This window comes from Camellia sinensis, chromosome 7 (assembly GCF_055761805.1).
Source record: "Camellia sinensis isolate YWXY chromosome 7, ASM5576180v1, whole genome shotgun sequence".
NCBI classification, from domain to species: domain Eukaryota; kingdom Viridiplantae; phylum Streptophyta; class Magnoliopsida; order Ericales; family Theaceae; genus Camellia; species Camellia sinensis.
In genome coordinates, this window is record NC_138967.1 from 154,550,939 (window position 1) to 154,567,602 (window position 16,664).

The 16,664-nt window shown below is 35.4% G+C and overlaps 1 protein-coding gene across 6 annotated transcripts; it reads left to right on the forward strand.

Moving 5' to 3' along the window:
• The first annotated feature begins 219 nt into the window (after positions 1-219).
• Positions 220-14,225, forward strand: LOC114305911 (structural maintenance of chromosomes domain protein). Of its 6 annotated transcripts, none has more exons than XR_014336252.1 (8): positions 220-327; positions 1,135-1,809; positions 1,880-2,043; positions 3,258-3,343; positions 3,499-3,653; positions 11,449-11,573; positions 11,801-11,865; positions 13,245-14,225. XR_014336252.1 is itself a non-coding variant. In XM_028251046.2 (5 exons), exons 2-5 carry the CDS (start codon positions 1,211-1,213, stop codon positions 3,589-3,591), a joined length of 942 nt encoding a protein of 313 aa, XP_028106847.2. In that variant the 5' UTR covers positions 220-327; positions 1,135-1,210; the 3' UTR covers positions 3,592-3,840. The 6 variants fall into 6 exon arrangements, 2 of the variants coding, with proteins under 2 accessions (XP_028106847.2, XP_028106846.2); XR_014336251.1 differs by having other exon boundaries at positions 275-441; XR_014336250.1 differs by lacking the exon at positions 11,449-11,573.
• Positions 14,226-16,664: the final 2,439 nt, after the last annotated feature.

Below are 16,664 nucleotides of genomic sequence, written 5' to 3' on the forward strand. Positions count from 1 at the left end.
CATTGGTCCAAAAAAACAGTTTTTTTTTTTTTTTTTTGAGTTTTCAGCCAACCCCAGGCCGACACGTGGCACTGGGGGTCACTGGGGTCACCCCACTGGGGTCTGCAGCATTGCTGTTTTGACAATTTAAAAAAAAAAAAAGTTTATCGACTTATTAAAATTATATTATTTTTTTATTTTTTTACACTTTTTTTTTCCTTAAAAAAAAGAAAAAAAAATGCCATACGGCATACGCTAGCCTTTTTTTAGCCTGATTCCCCAAACAAGCCAAGGTGAGTGTAAGAAAAAGGCAACAAAAGAACGTCCGCCAAACAACGACTCGCAAAGGTACGATTTTTGATTTGAATCAAAGCTTCTTCTTAGTCGTCTTCTTCTTCTAGGGTTTCTGTGTCGATGATACGCACTTTGCGTCTTCGTGGTCTGGTTGCTCGTACATGCTAGGTAAGGTTCAGTTGTGGTATATCTCTGATCACTCACGATCTTCTCTTCAACCCTAGGATTTTTAGTAATTCGTTTTTCTTTTTGGTTCGACATTGTTCATTCAAAATTCCTCTTCTTTCTTGTTCTAGGGTTTGTTTCTTCGTTTGGTCCCCTTGTATGTTGATTGTTGTATTCAATTTCATAAGGTTTTGGTTAATCGATGTCAAATTACACATATTTATACACAATCCAAAATAATAACAAAAGAAAAGAACAGAACAAGTGAATCGCAGATTCACAATTCATTTTCCGAATGATTTTTTTTTTTTTTCCTTATTCAATTTCAGGATTTGATGGATTTGGTTTTCTGGGTTGTTCTCTCTGTTTTGTAGTTGATGATTGAACTCGGCATATTGTTTATGTTCATTGGGTTGGCAAGTCCGAGTGTTAATTGTTAAATTATACTGTTAGGTAGTGTTTGGTTTGTTGGAAAGAAGGTTGAATATTGTGATGATTTCATTAGAATTCTCATGTTTGGTTCGCTAAAAAAATAATGAAAAATACATTGCACATGGAATCATCATTAATTATAGTAAGGAATAAGCATTTCATTCCATCAAACCAAAGTTATCATTAGTAATTAAAAATTGCAACTTTTCAGATTATCATTTTATGTTATAGGAAGGTTTAGTTATTGATTTTGATTTCCTTCAGGTGTGGTGATTAGGGAAGCTTTATCATCAACACCGAGTAATTTGGTCCTTTGTTGTTATTAAATTTTGAAAGAAAAATGTCTGGAAGAAATCGTGGGCCTCCACTTCCAATGAAAGGTGTTCCACATGGAGGGCTACCCCCTGTTCATGAACCTCCCTTCGGTAGAGACCATGGTCCAATTCCTCATCCTGCATTACTTGAAGAAATGAGAGAATCCCAGTTCCGTATGGGGCCCAGACAAGTCCCTCCTCACCCAGCTATCATTGAGGAGCATCTTGCATCCCAACATCAAGAAATTCAAGGACTTTTGGTTGATAATCAGCGACTAGCGGCGACCCATGTGGCACTCAAGCAGGAATTAGAAGCTGCCCGGCATGAGCTTCAACGAATGGCCCACTATGCCAGTTCGTTGCACGCGGAGAAGGATATGCAGATGAGGGAATTGTACGAGAAGTCTGTTAAAATGGAAATGGATCTTGGTGGAGCAGAAGCTATGAGGGCTGAGCTACAGCAAGTTCATGCTGACGTTAAGGAGTTAACTGCCACAAGACAAGAGCTTACAGCTCAGGTCCAAGCAATGACTCAGGATTTAGCCAGGGTTACTGCAGATTTACAACAGGCCCCAGCTCTCAAGGAAGAAATTGATTTTCTGAAACAGGAGTTGCAGCGGGCGAGGTAATAATGTGCATAGCTTTGTTATGTAAGTTTGGCTTCTGAACTTCTGACCCTTTTCTATGGCTTACAGGGCTGCCATTGAGTATGAGAAGAAGGGATACACAGAGAACTATGAGCATGGTCAGGTGATGGAGAACAAATTGATCTCAATGGCTAGGGAGTTGGAAAAACTTCGTGCAGAAATGGCTAATGCGGAAAAGAGAGCACGTGCTGCTGCCGCTGTTGGGAATCCAGGTATGCTCTTCAAGGCTTATTAACTTGTAAATGATTAGTTCGAATTCAATGAAAGTTTTTGTTTGCTTGTGTGTGTGTGCATTTTTTCCCCAAAATGAAATCACGTTTATTTTTTATCCGTGAAGTAAAATTATATTTAAGATGGAGAATATTTAGATACGGGAAGGAGGTAAGAAGAAGTTAGATTTAGAAGTAATGGCAGTAGGAATAATATGGAGAATATTTAGATATGGGAAGAAGGCAAGAAGCTACATTTAGGAGTAATAGAAGGATGAAAGAACTAAACAAAATTTTCTCCAAACCATTTTTGAAAATCCTAGATTGCGGCCGGCCACAACTTTGGGCAAGAAAATTTCTTCTCAACTGGATGCTCAATGAATGAAGAATTAGGAACCAACTTAAAGAAAAATGACTTCTCTTTTCACCTTCACCCCCACCCACCACACTGCATCACCCACTGCTATATCTCTCTCCCCTACCCACCCGCTGCCATGGCTATCACCATTTCTCTTAGATTCAATTCCTCAAAACTCCAACCTCACATACACGTACAATTTATGTGTGTTTATATACAAAAACTCATAAGAAATCCAAATTTACATCACTAACCCAACACAAGGACAAATAAAAAGAAATGTCCGGTTGTGGTAGTAAAACAATGGTGAGTTATGTTTTATAGAGGAGGAGAGTGAGAGATTGCAAGTAGAGTGAGAGATTGCAAGTGGGTCTTGTTTTAGAGAGAGAATGATAGATTTCAGGGATTGTAGATGAAGAGTGTGGCTTTGTGTTTTAAGGGTATTTTAGTCAAATGTAATGTATTATTCGCATATTTATCAATCATAAGACTATATTTCAGTCAATCAAGGGTAAGGCAATTTATTGCATGTGATGACTTAATGGTTAAGTCATCCACAAGGCTGATGGCTGTCTAATGGTATGTGCATAACTGTTATGCTACTAAGAAACTTCGGGGGAGAACAGTGTAATTTTACATGCGAAAGGGGGCCCATTGTAATTTTCGGATACCTCATGGGAGGTCAATGTAATTTACACTTCTTTGAGTGTGTGATGGATGGGTTGATTGATACCTAACTTTTTTTTAGCACTTCTCTCCACTGCCTTCAGCATATGAAGGGGAATACTTGTTTCCCTATCTGGGATTTTAATTTTAATTTTAATTTGTAACACTCCATATTCTGTTTCTGCAAGTGCAGGTTATAATGGAACTTATGGTAATCCTGAAGCTGGGTATGCAGGAAATCCTTATCCTGCCAGTTATGGCATGAATCCCATGAATCCTGTAAGTTTTCTCATGCTTCTTACAATATGTAACTGAGACGCATTCACAAAGACACAAAAAGACATCCTTCCTTTTCTATAGCCTTAAGTTTTATGTATTGATATAGCTGCCTCTTTTGGAAACCAATTTTATTTTTTGTTGTCTTGACATTTCAGGGACAGGCTGGTGCAGAAAGCTATCCTCAGTATGGATCTGGACCTGGTTCTTGGGGTGCTTATGACATGCAGCGAGCTCACGGACAGAGATAGAGTATTATGATTATCATGCTATGCTGTGGACTGTTATTTTGCTTTTCTCTGCTGCTACTTAGGTTGGCACTTGGTAGATGCTTAATTTTGGTTATGAAATATTGTCTTATGATAGACATTGTGGAAGATATGCTCACTTATTATGGAGATTGGGATCCTGCTTCAAATAGTGACAGTTCATATTACATTGTTGCTGTGGTATATTTTTGTTTGTTTTGAATATTAATCTAATGAAAAGTTGTGCACCAACACTACTAGCCTCTAGTGTATTTCCATGTTACATTTGGTTTAACTTTACACAGTTGCATCAGGTTTACTTGATTCTACTTTTGTGATCCTCAAAACTGCATGAGATGCAATATGTTGGTTTGTTTAAATCAGCTACTTTGCTGAAATTTCCATATTGGTGAGGAAGTAAAGTGCTGGCAGGCAACCACTAGTTGGGGCCTGTATAGGTCTAGCATAAAGTGGGGATTGAGTCCAGTGATTCTGTGAAATTGTAGTGTTCTCATTTGAACTCTTAAAGATAGTTGTTTTTAGTTTAGCTTTTGCTTGAGATCCTTGTTGCCATTTCGGATGTTATGTCTGCCCTTAATCATGACTCACTTGTGATGTTGATTTTCTGACCCTGATTGCTTACACATTCCATTATCTGGCATCTGGAGTCATAGCACAAAGGCTTCCTTGTTCACTGATTTGTGAATCTGGCACACATTTTATTATTTGACTCCCGTTGAAAACATTCTTGTCTGTTTTACTTGGGTTTAGCCCTAGGTTACCCAATTTGCCTACCTAGGCGACATTGCATTCTAATTTGTGAATTCATGATTTCTACATAGAATTCACAAATGGACTTGGTCAAGTTTTTAATTTGTGTTGACAAATACACCGAATTGTTTCTAGTCGAGTTCATGAATTGACTTGTTCAAACAAATCAATTCATGATTCGTGAATTAGCTCATCCATGCAAATTTGACCAGAAATTTAAATGTTTAAAAGGTCAAACCTTAGTATCCTTCTAGTAGGCACCAAGTTTAGATCGTGTGAGGGTTATTTGAATTTTTGATTCTTTACCCCCTCTAGTTTGGGAATAAATTTAAACTCAGTTTAACCCATAACTCTTTAATTTGGAACAAATCCTGCCAAAGTTTTATCTTATGACCAAACTAATATTGGTAGGGGAATGTTTTGGACATGAACTATTTCCCAGGATTGTACTTCAAATTTTCTAAAAATATTTTTCAATCTTTAGGGTGCAAAAATGCTTGTTAGGTATGTACTTTGAAAGAATATCTTATTTGTCTGGCAATGAATAAAGTTATTAGGCTAAAGTTATTTGTAACTATTTTAGTGCATTTTGTTTTTCTCACTAGATATCATTATTATATTAATATATGTATATATTTGCATTCAAATCATACTGCCACTTAGGTTGTGCTCTGGACTACATGTATCTTACAAATATCTACTCTACGCTCTGGTTTGTTTCCTAGGTTTGGCCATGTTTTTCTAGTCATGTCGTATGATATAAGCCACAAATTTTCTTCTAGGACTCACTATTCTTTCCCATCAACCAAAAAACCAAAAACAAAAGATGGCTAGGGTTAAAGTTGCTTATTGATTCCTACACCCAAGAGTCATGTCCGAAGATACTGATGATTTTAAATTCATTAAATTACAAATAGTATTAAATTATGAAACAATTCAGGGATGGTATTCTGGATCTTTGTTGGTGCTTCCGTACTCGATAGATCAATCTTGAAGTAAGTAAGTATTTATCCCAAAAAAAAAAAAATCTTGAAGTAAATTATGGGACGTCAGATTTTTTTGTTTTTTTTTTTCTTGGAATTTATTTATTTTTATTTATTGGGTGGCGTGTTTGGCTATGATTGAAGGCATTACATTTTTTGTCCTTAATCTGACAGGATGTCATTAATTTATTAGCCTACAAAAAAAAGTAAGTAAGCCAAAGAGGAAATATATCTGAATTTAACTCAACAAGGTTTGCGAGAATTGGAGGAATTCAGTGTGTTCTTCCTTTTGAAATAGGGGTTTAATTATTTGGCTTTTCAAATGTTTCAACAAGTTTTTTTTTATGAGGAAATAGTTTTTGGGATATGCTTTGGAATGATGAAATTCATGGAGGGTGGTGGTTGAAAGGAATTTTGGTTTGGAGAGTGGGAATCGGATGTTTGGGATAGCATAAAGTTCCATATGGTGTAGGGTTGAGGATGGGCATTAGAATGGGTTAGCAGGATCATTCCAATAAATTTGTTCATGGTTGGTAATGATCAAGGGAGGTGCATGTGGCCTTGTGTAGCGTAGTTGGAAACAAAAAAAAAGAAGCTTGTAGAAGTACTTGACAATTTGAGATGGTTTTTATCCTGTGTAAGTAGATTAGAATAGTTGCAGGATTGGTGCTAGAGAGAGAGAGAGAGAGAGAGAGAGATATGTGTGTGTGTGTGTGTGGACTGGGAGGATGCCCTTCACTGGATTGGAGATGGGTGCTTGTTGTGTGATCCTTTTGTTGGGTAGAGAGAGCATTTGGGTTGGGAGGATGCCCTTCATTGGATTGTAGATGGGTACTTCTTGTGCGATCCTTTTGTTGGGTGCTTTTTGGTGAGTGAGTCAGATGTGGGTTCCCCTTGGAGGAGTTTTGGGAATGCTAACCTTCCCTCCAAGGTTTCCCTCTTCAGTTGGACTATGGTGTTCAATGCAAATATAACTATCAATTGCTGGAGCATATTCAAGCGTTAGATCTTCCTAAACTTAAATATTGGGATATGCATCCAAAAGTTAGTTATGATTATGGGGACACGTCTCAAACACTTATATGTATTGCATATTGTATAGTATTCTTAAATAAGTTGTTGTAAATTATTTAGAAATGTACTTCGAATTAAATAATATTATGAAAAATATGGAACTTATATCTACCGTTTGTGTGAGTAGCTAGAAATATTTCTTTTACTAGCAAATGTAACTGTCTTCTTGTTGAAACATCATATAAAATTAGTGGGTCCAAGTGTTGAAATTGGCTACTGGTACGGGACACATATCCCACACTCTTACCCGTGTTATATTCAATGGACATGGGTACACTAGGGTAAGTAGAAGACTCCTTGCAACACAAGGCATGTTTAAAATTTGTTTAGATATTTTGTTTTTTTTGTTTTTTTGTTTTTATGCATATATCTATGTCATTGTGTGTATCATTATCTGTGAAGTATGGGGTACTCCAAAAATAGTGTCGTATGAGTACTAGGTACTTACTGGGTGTGGGTATGCATACCGGTACGGCAGTATGCGTACCGGGTACACCAAATACATGCCGGGTACGATAAATACGTTTGGGGACAACGGGGTGTGTTTTTTTTTGTTTTTGTTTTGGCAGCTGCTAGAATTTGTTGCAGCCCTTTATTATTTTTCTTTCAATTTCAAAAATCATCAAGTCATTTGTTTTCAACACCCTTTATCCATGAGTCATGGTTTTGCTCTTTTTTGCATCATGTTTTAGACAATCAAAAAAGAAAAAGAAAGAATCATATAATTTTTTAAACAAGCTGTTCTTCTTTTAGTTTTGATATTGAAACTTTGATTTGTATGTTGGATGTTTAGTTTTAAATTTTTTATAAAAAAAAAAATTTGACATACCCCAGCTGTACCCGTATCCTACTTTGTTAAGAATTTTCTGTATCGGCGTACTCGTATCGCACCCGCACCCGCACCCGTGCTTCGTAGATCATTATCTTCTTGGATAATGTTCTAATGTATTTATGATATCTATTCTCACTCTTTAAAGAGAATACATGATATATCTTACTTTATGACTAGAAGAGATAACATTATGGGCAGCCCTTTTGATTTTGAAGTATATGGTTATATTTCTTAAGAGTTAATTTGTTGAGTGAGAAAAAATTGTATGACTAAGGTTAAAAAAAAAAGAAAAAAAAAAAAAGGCCAAGCTGACGTAAGAAACAGTATGTATGGCTTCATAATATATGTTTCACCTAGATCACGACAAATTTTATGAACTAATACTAGTTGTGCCACATATGATGTTCTCGCCTTGTGCATCTGGCACGACTTGGTGCTTAATTGGTGCCACTTCGTCAAAAGTGAAATTACTTCATGGGGTTTCTACAAAAAAAAGGTACTTTAATGGGTTTATATGGAACCTTTCTAGCTTTATAGTGGACCTCTTGACTTTTAGATTTTTGGCCTGGGGTTAGTCATGTAAGCCTTTGTCCACAAGCTAGACGATTGATTCTGTTTTCATTGTTTTGAAGCTGGTGATCAATCCTTATTTTATATTTTATTGTTTCATTGGTTGTTTTGATTGGTATGTAGCTTGGTAAGAGTTTTGAAGCAGGAAGTGGATGAATGTTTGATCTAAGTTGTATTCCTTGCTGGTGCAAGGAGTTTCAAATAAGAGTCCAGTTATCTCTATGTTGTCTTGTCCTTTTGTTTAGCACTAATGTCAATCCTCACTAGATTTCTAAATGGTTCTTGTCCATTCATTAATCAGCCTTGGCTCAATATAGATATACTTCATCTCAGCATGCTATCCATTTGAGTTCCATTTCCCTATGTTATGGTTTTACAATCTCCAAGGATGATGAGTTCCTTTGTGCTGCAAATCCTTGTATAATGGATGGTTATGTTTCTCTCTCTCTCTCTCTCTGAATCTGCTTTGCTTCGGTTATGGAATCTTCTACCTTGCATAAAAGATTCCGTTCATTGACATATACCGGATAAATGTGATAGGGAAAGTTACTAGTTGCACATTCTTTGCTGTGAATTAAGTACGCTCGTCATTGGACGATGCCAGAAGTGAAACACTAGGATACCGAAATCAGTAGCAGTGCAGGTTTTGGTGTATGGAATGGAAAAGGCAGTTTCCTTCTTTTGGGTTTGTTATTTGGGGCTGGAATTCAAGGAAGAGGCTTGTTTTATAGTCTAATTTTGAAAGGAATTCAATAATAGTCTAATTTTGATTAGAAGTACAGCAGTCAAGTACTGGGAGAATCTTATTGATTGCATGAAGTATACTGGCGTTGGCAAGACATGTTCGACAGTTGAGCTGCAATTTGATCTCTTCAAGTTGAAGTAAGTGATATAATTTTCTGTGTATATTGCTCTGCTTCATTTTTCCTCTGCCAACTGTGCTTATTCAAGAATTCTTTTGAATGTTTTACATGTGCTAGTCTTTCGGGTGGATGGCAACTCCTCTTGTTCATAATGATTGGTAAATTGTTCGTTTACTGTAGTTTCTCCTTAGTAACATCCTTGGATTCTGGATCAAGTAGCGTGGAGGAGCTATTTTGAAGACTACCATCATTTGTGTTGTTTTTCAGGATTGTTTTATAGTTTGAGCGAAGGTCTTAAATTAGTACCTGCACATGCTAATTTATTGTTATTTTGGTGGGTTACCTTGTTCAAACTGATTTTGTTTTGTTGGCTGATGTATTGCATAGATGTTGTGTTCTTCCGTAGTTATAAATACCAATTCTTGCCCTTCCCAGTTCACAAAACCAAGATATTCCTTTTGTCTTGGAATGTATAGCGTTGATAACTACTATCTTTAGCGTGGTAAACTCTTCCCTTTTCTACTTTTCTCTTCATTGCGGTGCTCTATATGAGAAATTGTGCAGTTCTATATATCACGAATAATCAGCTGATGGGGCATGCTTATTGCATGTGCTTTAGTTTCTTAATGGCATTTTAGTGGAAGCATTGGTGGTGTAATGGTGACAGCGTCAATGGTGATACTATAGAAAAATAATTGAAACTACTTTTACACAAGATTAACAGCAGTGCATACTAAATGGAAATTAGGATTTCACCCGCAGAGGGGGGGTGGCGGGTGGTAATGTAAGTTTTGATTCACACGGATGACTTCAAGGACTTCATCATTATGGCCAAGAGTCTGTGTGTATGCATGCTATGAACACGTATATCTGGGGCTACATGCTAGTTTGGTATTTTTTGGGTGTCAATTTATATAGATTGCCTTTCTACTAAAGGTTATTTGACACATTTATTGGGAATGTGGATTGCATGGAATCCACTAAAATTTCGTTTGGTGCATACATCTAGAGCCTCTGTTTGGCATACATGTTCATAGGATTGAATAGAAATACGTATAGCATAAGCATGTTATAAGGTATAGTGCCATCGTATAGTGGCTCTTTCTGTTGAGAATCTTTTGCATGCTTGTGCAGTACATGTAGATGATAGTGTCTGCCTACCATTTTTATATGGCTAGCCAGCATCTTTGTTGGAGCAATAATGTCTAAGTCGAAGGGTCAAAAATTTTGGTTGTGGGTTGGAACTTTTGTTGTTGATGGTCAACTAAATCTTATGCTTGTGCTCTATACTATCTTGTGTGATTACATTATTCATTTTTTTAGGGCCAGATTTTATCCTTATTGAGGCTTGGAAATGATTTAGGTAAGGAGTTAACTAAATTCTTTAATAAGATGCTAATAATGACTAGAAAAATGCTTGATGAGTAGAGAAAAAGTATTTTAGCACCTATATATAAAAATAAAAGAGATATCCAAAATTGCAACAATCGTAGAAGCATTAAGTCAATGGAGCATACAATGAAATTGTGCGAGAGAATGATTGAACATCACTTAAGGGAAACAACCATGTTAGAGAATCAATTTGGATTTTTGCTTGGTAGATCAACTATAGAAGCGATTTATGTAGGTCAACTATAGAAGCGATTTATGTACTAAGAAGATAAATAGAAAAAGCCTATGATTGGATTCTTAGAGATATAATATGGTGGGTGTTGGAGAAAAATGTGTGACTAAAGGGCATATTGATGTGATAAAAGACATGTATAGTAGAGTTGTGACTACAATTAGATCACCTACTAGAAAAATTAGCAAATTTCCAATCATTATAGGGTTGCATCTAGCTTTAAGTTTTTTTTTTTTAATCTATTTGCCTTAGTCATGGATGAATTAACTAAACACATTCAGTATTAGGCCAGTAATGCCTTACGAGAAAAAAAATGTTGGCCAACTAAGAAATATGTGTATAAAATGAGTGTAGCTGAAATGAGAATACTTATATGGATGTGTAGTAAGATTAGGAAAGATAGAATTAGAACTGAATATATTTATGAAATGGTAGGCATAGCACCTATAGAAGATAAGTTGAGAGAGAACAAGTAATAATACGGTTTGCTCATGTTCAACGTAGACCTATAGATGCAATTGTAAGAGAGTGATATGATCACCATAAATGGAGATGTTTGGGGGAAGGGAAGACTTAAGCTAACACGGGATGTGGTAGTGAAAAAATATATGAATTTATTTAGAGGGTGTTTGGAATGATCTAAATAAGTATACTTTTTGACTTTTTACGAAAAGATGTGCAAAAAAGTAGAGATGTGATGTGACCCAAAAAAGATAAAAAGATAAAAAAAGTGCACTTTTGTAAGGGATGCCAAATAGTGCCTTAGTGTATAGTCCTTGATAGAGAAAAATGGCGAAAGAAGATTCATGTAACTTACCCTACTTTATTGAAAAAGGATTCAAGGCTTAGTTTGTTTGTTTAGCACTACCTTGTTAATTAGACTAGTTTCTTTCTTCATTCCTGGCCTTTTTGCTCATTGTTGCCAAAAGCATTTATACCAAAGTAGACTTCATAGACCCCAGTCAGGTCAATTAGATGTCACCTGCTATCAGTGTCTATAGTGCCTGCAGTCCACTTATGTTTACACGAGTAAATCATAACATACTCAATAAATTTTGTTGCAAGTCTCATGCCCTTCTATTGGGCTTTTTAGGAAGGTTCCTTCACCCCTTCTCTTCTCCTTTGTGTATATCTTGTGTTTAGGTGGTGAAGTGGCAGCAGGCTAGTTTTGTCATCGTTTTGGCAGCCGTGAAGAACTTAATGTTTGATTGCTTTCTAGAGTTGCATCATTTGTGTGACGTTGGAGATTCAACATTTTTTAGTTGCAGGTTAAGTTTTTGTTTCTTATGGTTAACTAAATGACTTGCTATATCTTATCTTGATGGTTGGCTAATCTTGTTATAATGGGTTCTTTCCATTATTTTTTACATTATTGTTGCTAGGAAATTAAACCAAGTTATTTTTCAATTGTAATCGATGTTATTATTATTATTATTTTTCCAATTATTTGTGTTGGTGCCTTCGTATATTCTCATTTTGATGTTCTGATTTCTAGGTTGCAACTGGGAGCTCCAAACAAAACACTTGTGCCATTTTTCATCAGTATCTTATTTTGAAGAGGTTTGTGCATTTGTCATTTAATTCTGGGTTTTTGGTTGTTTCTTTATAATTTTCTGAGGTACTTTTCCTCTCGTTCTTGCTCTACATTCTGTTATCCTTGGTTCAGAAGGGCCATAATCTCTAATGTTACTTTGGTACATAGTTGCCTCATTATATGGTTACATCATTCTTAAGCTAATGTCTTTGATCTTTGAATCTTTGATATGTGTGGACCTTGCATTACACCATGTTGCCTCAGTTGGTAGCTGCCTTGCTAGATGGTCCACTAGGATCTTAAATATGGCATGCCTTGGCTAGGCTTGGAGGGACTAGTAAATGGCAATTTCCCCTGGCCATGCTCATCCCCCGCTTGGGTTTTTTCCACCTGATGAGGAAGTGGGATGGGGATGGGTTTTACTCGCTGCACCCGGTTCTATCCCACCGCAGCCCTAATTATATTCATTAAATATATTTATATGTATATAACATATATAATTTAATTTTTTTTCAAGATAATAAGATTAAATCACTAAAATATACATTTGACATTTATTTTCACTTATTTATTTCTCATCTTGCTTCGTTTTAACTTTCACTAATTATAAATCATTATCTGTAATGCACTATATAATCTCCATGATTTTCTCCGCCCCCGATATGATACAAGGAGGGGCCAGGACACTACAAACACATTTCAAACTTGCCCTGTTGCCATCCCTTAATAAACTTGCACTATTGCCTTGATATTAGCCTGTTTTGCTATACTATCAGTTTCAAGCCATTTGTCCTGAATTCTGATAGAGTTCATCCTGTTTACTAGTTTACAATATATTGGTCTGTTTATCTTTTGCAATGTGCAATTGCTCTTTAAAGGATCTACACTGGAACTTGTAACACTTCATTCGCTGTGCCCTCTTGGCAGAAATGAACCTAACGGTCATGTTTGATTCACAAAACTAATAGTGAAGGTATTAATAATCCCATCAAATTAGTGGTATTCATTATCCAATTGAATTAGCTAGATAAATTATCCCTTTATCCATTGTTTGATTTGCATTGGATAAGAAAATATATGAATGTAAAAGAGTCTTTATTTTATTTCCCAGCTCAGGATATATAATCCCACCCCTACTCCATTACTATTAATTTTACAAATTTGTTGGATCAATTATCCATTGGATTAATAATCCTGAAACAAAATTTCAAAACAAACACAGGATTATTGGGCTTACAGATTAATAATCCCAATCTAATCCTGTCAATCAAATATGCCCAATATGTACTGGCACTATTTCCTGTAATTGAAGTCCTATATATATATATGTGATGTTTTACTTGATTTGGTTTCTATTAGTTCTTGTTTTTTTGCTAATATGAGTGCTGCTTTATTTCTATGGCAGCCACACCTGTTGGTTGGCAAATTTCTTTGCAGAACTTTTAGGCAGTCTCGCACATCAGTTAGCTTGTTATTGGCAAGTTCGTGACTGCTATATGAACAGGGATTGATTTTGTGTGTTCTCCCAAAAATTCAATATTAGGTTCATCTTTATGGAGCTTTTGGCTTTAGAGGCCCCATTCAAGTACTAAATGGGCGGACTTGTATGATACTCACTGGTATGATGAGTTTTGCTTACTTAGAACCCTGATGTTGATCTTCCAAAATTCTCATGGCAGAAGTGTTCGTGCGAACTATTGTGTACGAATGGTTTCTTTCTCTATGGGGAAAAAGGGACAAAATTGCCAGCGGCTTTGCAGATTTCTGGATTACACTGAGCTGAGCCCACGCTTAGGAGTATTTAAGTGCGTGTTTTGCTGAATTTTGATTGAGCTCGAGTTTCACCAAGTTTCCACAACCCCATGTCATGTAAAGTTCACGTCTAGTAGAAGCAGTCAAATGGGAATGAACTCTCTCATTGTACTTTCCCTATGTTGAGTGCATCTGTACGGTGTCACTTTGCTCGAAGATTTGGTGGAATATGTAAGTGGATGTTAAAGCATTGTTGCAAGCTGAAAAAATGGTGGATTGAGCTATTGCTGCTCCAATTCATGCTGTTCAGGTTGATAATGCATCCCAATCAATCCCCAAAATGTGAATGTGATGATCTTCTTGACGACTTTTTACGTTAAAATTTGATCATTTCATTTTACATGCACCCGCCAGACATCAGTATTTTCTTCTCCTACTGTTGGTTGGCACCATATGATCTTACATAAGATTTATACATCAAAATGTGATCAAATTTGTGTTCTCCTTTCTTTGGCCTAACATGAATCTCATATGATCTTGCATCTTGGTTGATGTGAACTGTTTGGATCTTGTACTCCTGCAGAGATTTGTAAGGGAAAGAACAAATGAATATGGTATATAAGTTTATTTTTTTTCTACCTTTTTTCCCCATATTTTTTTACTCCCCATTATTATGAGATGGGCTTGCAATTATTGATATTATTTTTATAGTAGTGCTAGAGACTTGAAATATTAATTTTATAACTAGTTAATAATTGGTATGTTATGTTATAACTACCTTTACAAAGTTATTTGAAATCTATAAATTTGTCATTGTAAAGCTTTTAAATCTATTGTTGATATCTAAATTTAAAAGGTCTAGTTTGTCTTAAGTTGAGATCAAGACTGGACTCGTCTAGTTTGGCTCATGGGGCTCATTTTTTGGGTTCGTTTTGATAATCCGAACCGTTTAATGTGTAGAACTCGTCGAGTGTTACATGCTTGTAAAAAATCATGTTGATTGGATATCAATAGTTATGTGATCAAATCAGTTTTGTATAAAAAAAATGGACAGTGAAACAAATAACGTTTGATAAAAAATTGTTTTGTTCACATAGCTATCGATATCTGATTAACGTGATTTTTTATAGACATATAGTACTCGATGAGTTTTACACATTGAACAGTTCGAATTATCAAAACGGGTCTCGTGGTGAGCTTTCATGAACCCAATATCACGGTTCAATCTAATCTTGGACGGATCAAATTCACTGCAAAATTTAAAATATTATGTTGACTTGAAAGTTTTTAGAAATGGCTTTTTAGGGTCGGTAGCAGTTGCTATCAATGTGATATATTTTTAACTAGCTAGAGAGACCTTGTTAAAAGAGAATGGACGCTGACCTCTGACATCACTCTCATCAATCCAACGACTTCCAGAAGATGTTAACCGCACACCAAACAAAAAACCCCACAAGGGCAAAATCACTTGTACAACTACAACTAACGGCTCGTTTGGTAATAATTTTTTTTAGTTAATTTTTTAATTTTTTTTATTATTTTAATCTGTGACTTTTTTGGTTATTTGATTTTCTTGTTTAGATTTTTTGATTTTTTGGCTTTCGAATGACAAATTTTTTTTTTGTCTTTTTGTGATTTTTTAACCTAGGATGATAACCGAACGAGCACTAAAATGGTTCCCTATTCTTTGACTTTGGTTTTTGATTGTGACCGAAGTTCAAGAAGATAACGGTGGAGTTGGGTAGTGGTGGTAAGAACAACGATGACGATGATGGCGGGTTTGGACTTTATTTTGATATCGATCTTATTTGTTTTCTTAGAACCACAATTGGTTTTTGTTTTTTGGTTTTTTTTTTTTTAAACGGTTTTTGTAGTTTGTTGTTTGTAGTTTGTAGTTTGTGTAGAGTTTCTTGTTTGATTATCTGGGATTTTCTTGTTTTTATTTTTCTTATTCTGTATACTGTTTATTTTTATTTTAATATAATTGTCTCGTAACTTTTTCTATAAAAAAAACTATGTCATCTCTTCTTTACTGATTTACTCTCCCCCCTCCAAATCTTCTCATTCCTCTCCTCTTCCTCTTCAATATCGATATCCGCTCATCATATTGAGAGAACTATCACCTCCCAGTCAGTTTCAACTTGAGTGGTTGTTTGATGATCTTGAAGCATTATTTTACATCATTTATCACTTTATATTTGTTAAGTTACCTCTTAAAAACTTAACAAAAAATAGTAATCCCACTCTTTTAATAGATATTAAGTTAGGATACCATATAGATCCCCAGAACCACCAATTTTTTTTTTTGTCTCAACCTTGGACTAGGAATACACAGTAAGCGTGTGTCATCTTAAGTTCGTCTAGTCCAACATAAGGCTTAATTTAGCAATCTCAAATTTCATCCAAAAAGAATTTTTAAATTTGAAAAGATACAACTTCATAATTTTTCGGTTGAAATCGGTCTAAGAAGTGAGTTTATAGTGTAAATTGAAACTTGAGGTGTTGTGTGGCTAACAACATTACATTTTAATCTGCTTCATATAAATTAAATTGGAAAAATTACAGTACAGTAAAAATAAGAAAAAAAAATTATAAAAATATGTGGAGTGCAAGTGAAATGTTGTGGGGGTGCAAGTAATTGCATCTCTCTATATTTGTGTTAAAAAAAAAACTATGTCTCATTGGAATGTAATTCTTTCATTTAAATCCTACCCACTAGGTAATTGTCTAGGTATTTTTTTTCTAGACATGTACTATTGCTGATCCTAAATTTATCCTTTGTAAAAGACTTGCAATTTTGTAAATGCTCTCTGTAGTGTGTGTTTTAATGTTGAAAAGAGTAAATCTACGTCCACAAAAATTTTCATAAAATAAGATACACATGGGACATAAATAATGAATCTCATATGAGTTCCACCTTTGTGGGTCTCATTCCTGTGTCTTACATTTGTGTTTTATCTTTTAAAAATCTTGTTTTCTTAGACATAAGCATTGCCAATGCTATTTTTTTTTTTATTAGAAAAAATGGATATGCAAATAGGCTACTCCAATTTATCCGTCAGGGAGTATTGCC

What these genes read in the sequence shown, in the direction of transcription:
- LOC114305911 (XM_028251046.2), top strand. Translation starts at nt 1,211, where the DNA reads ATGTCTGGAAGAAATCGTGGGCCTCCACTTCCAATGAAAGGTGTTCCA. An exon ending in CAGGAGTTGCAGCGGGCGAG is followed by an intron (nt 1,810 to 1,879) that starts GTAATAATGTGC and finishes TATGGCTTACAG; the next exon opens with GGCTGCCATTGAGTATGAGA. An exon ending in TGCCGCTGTTGGGAATCCAG is followed by an intron (nt 2,044 to 3,257) that starts GTATGCTCTTCA and finishes CTGCAAGTGCAG; the next exon opens with GTTATAATGGAACTTATGGT.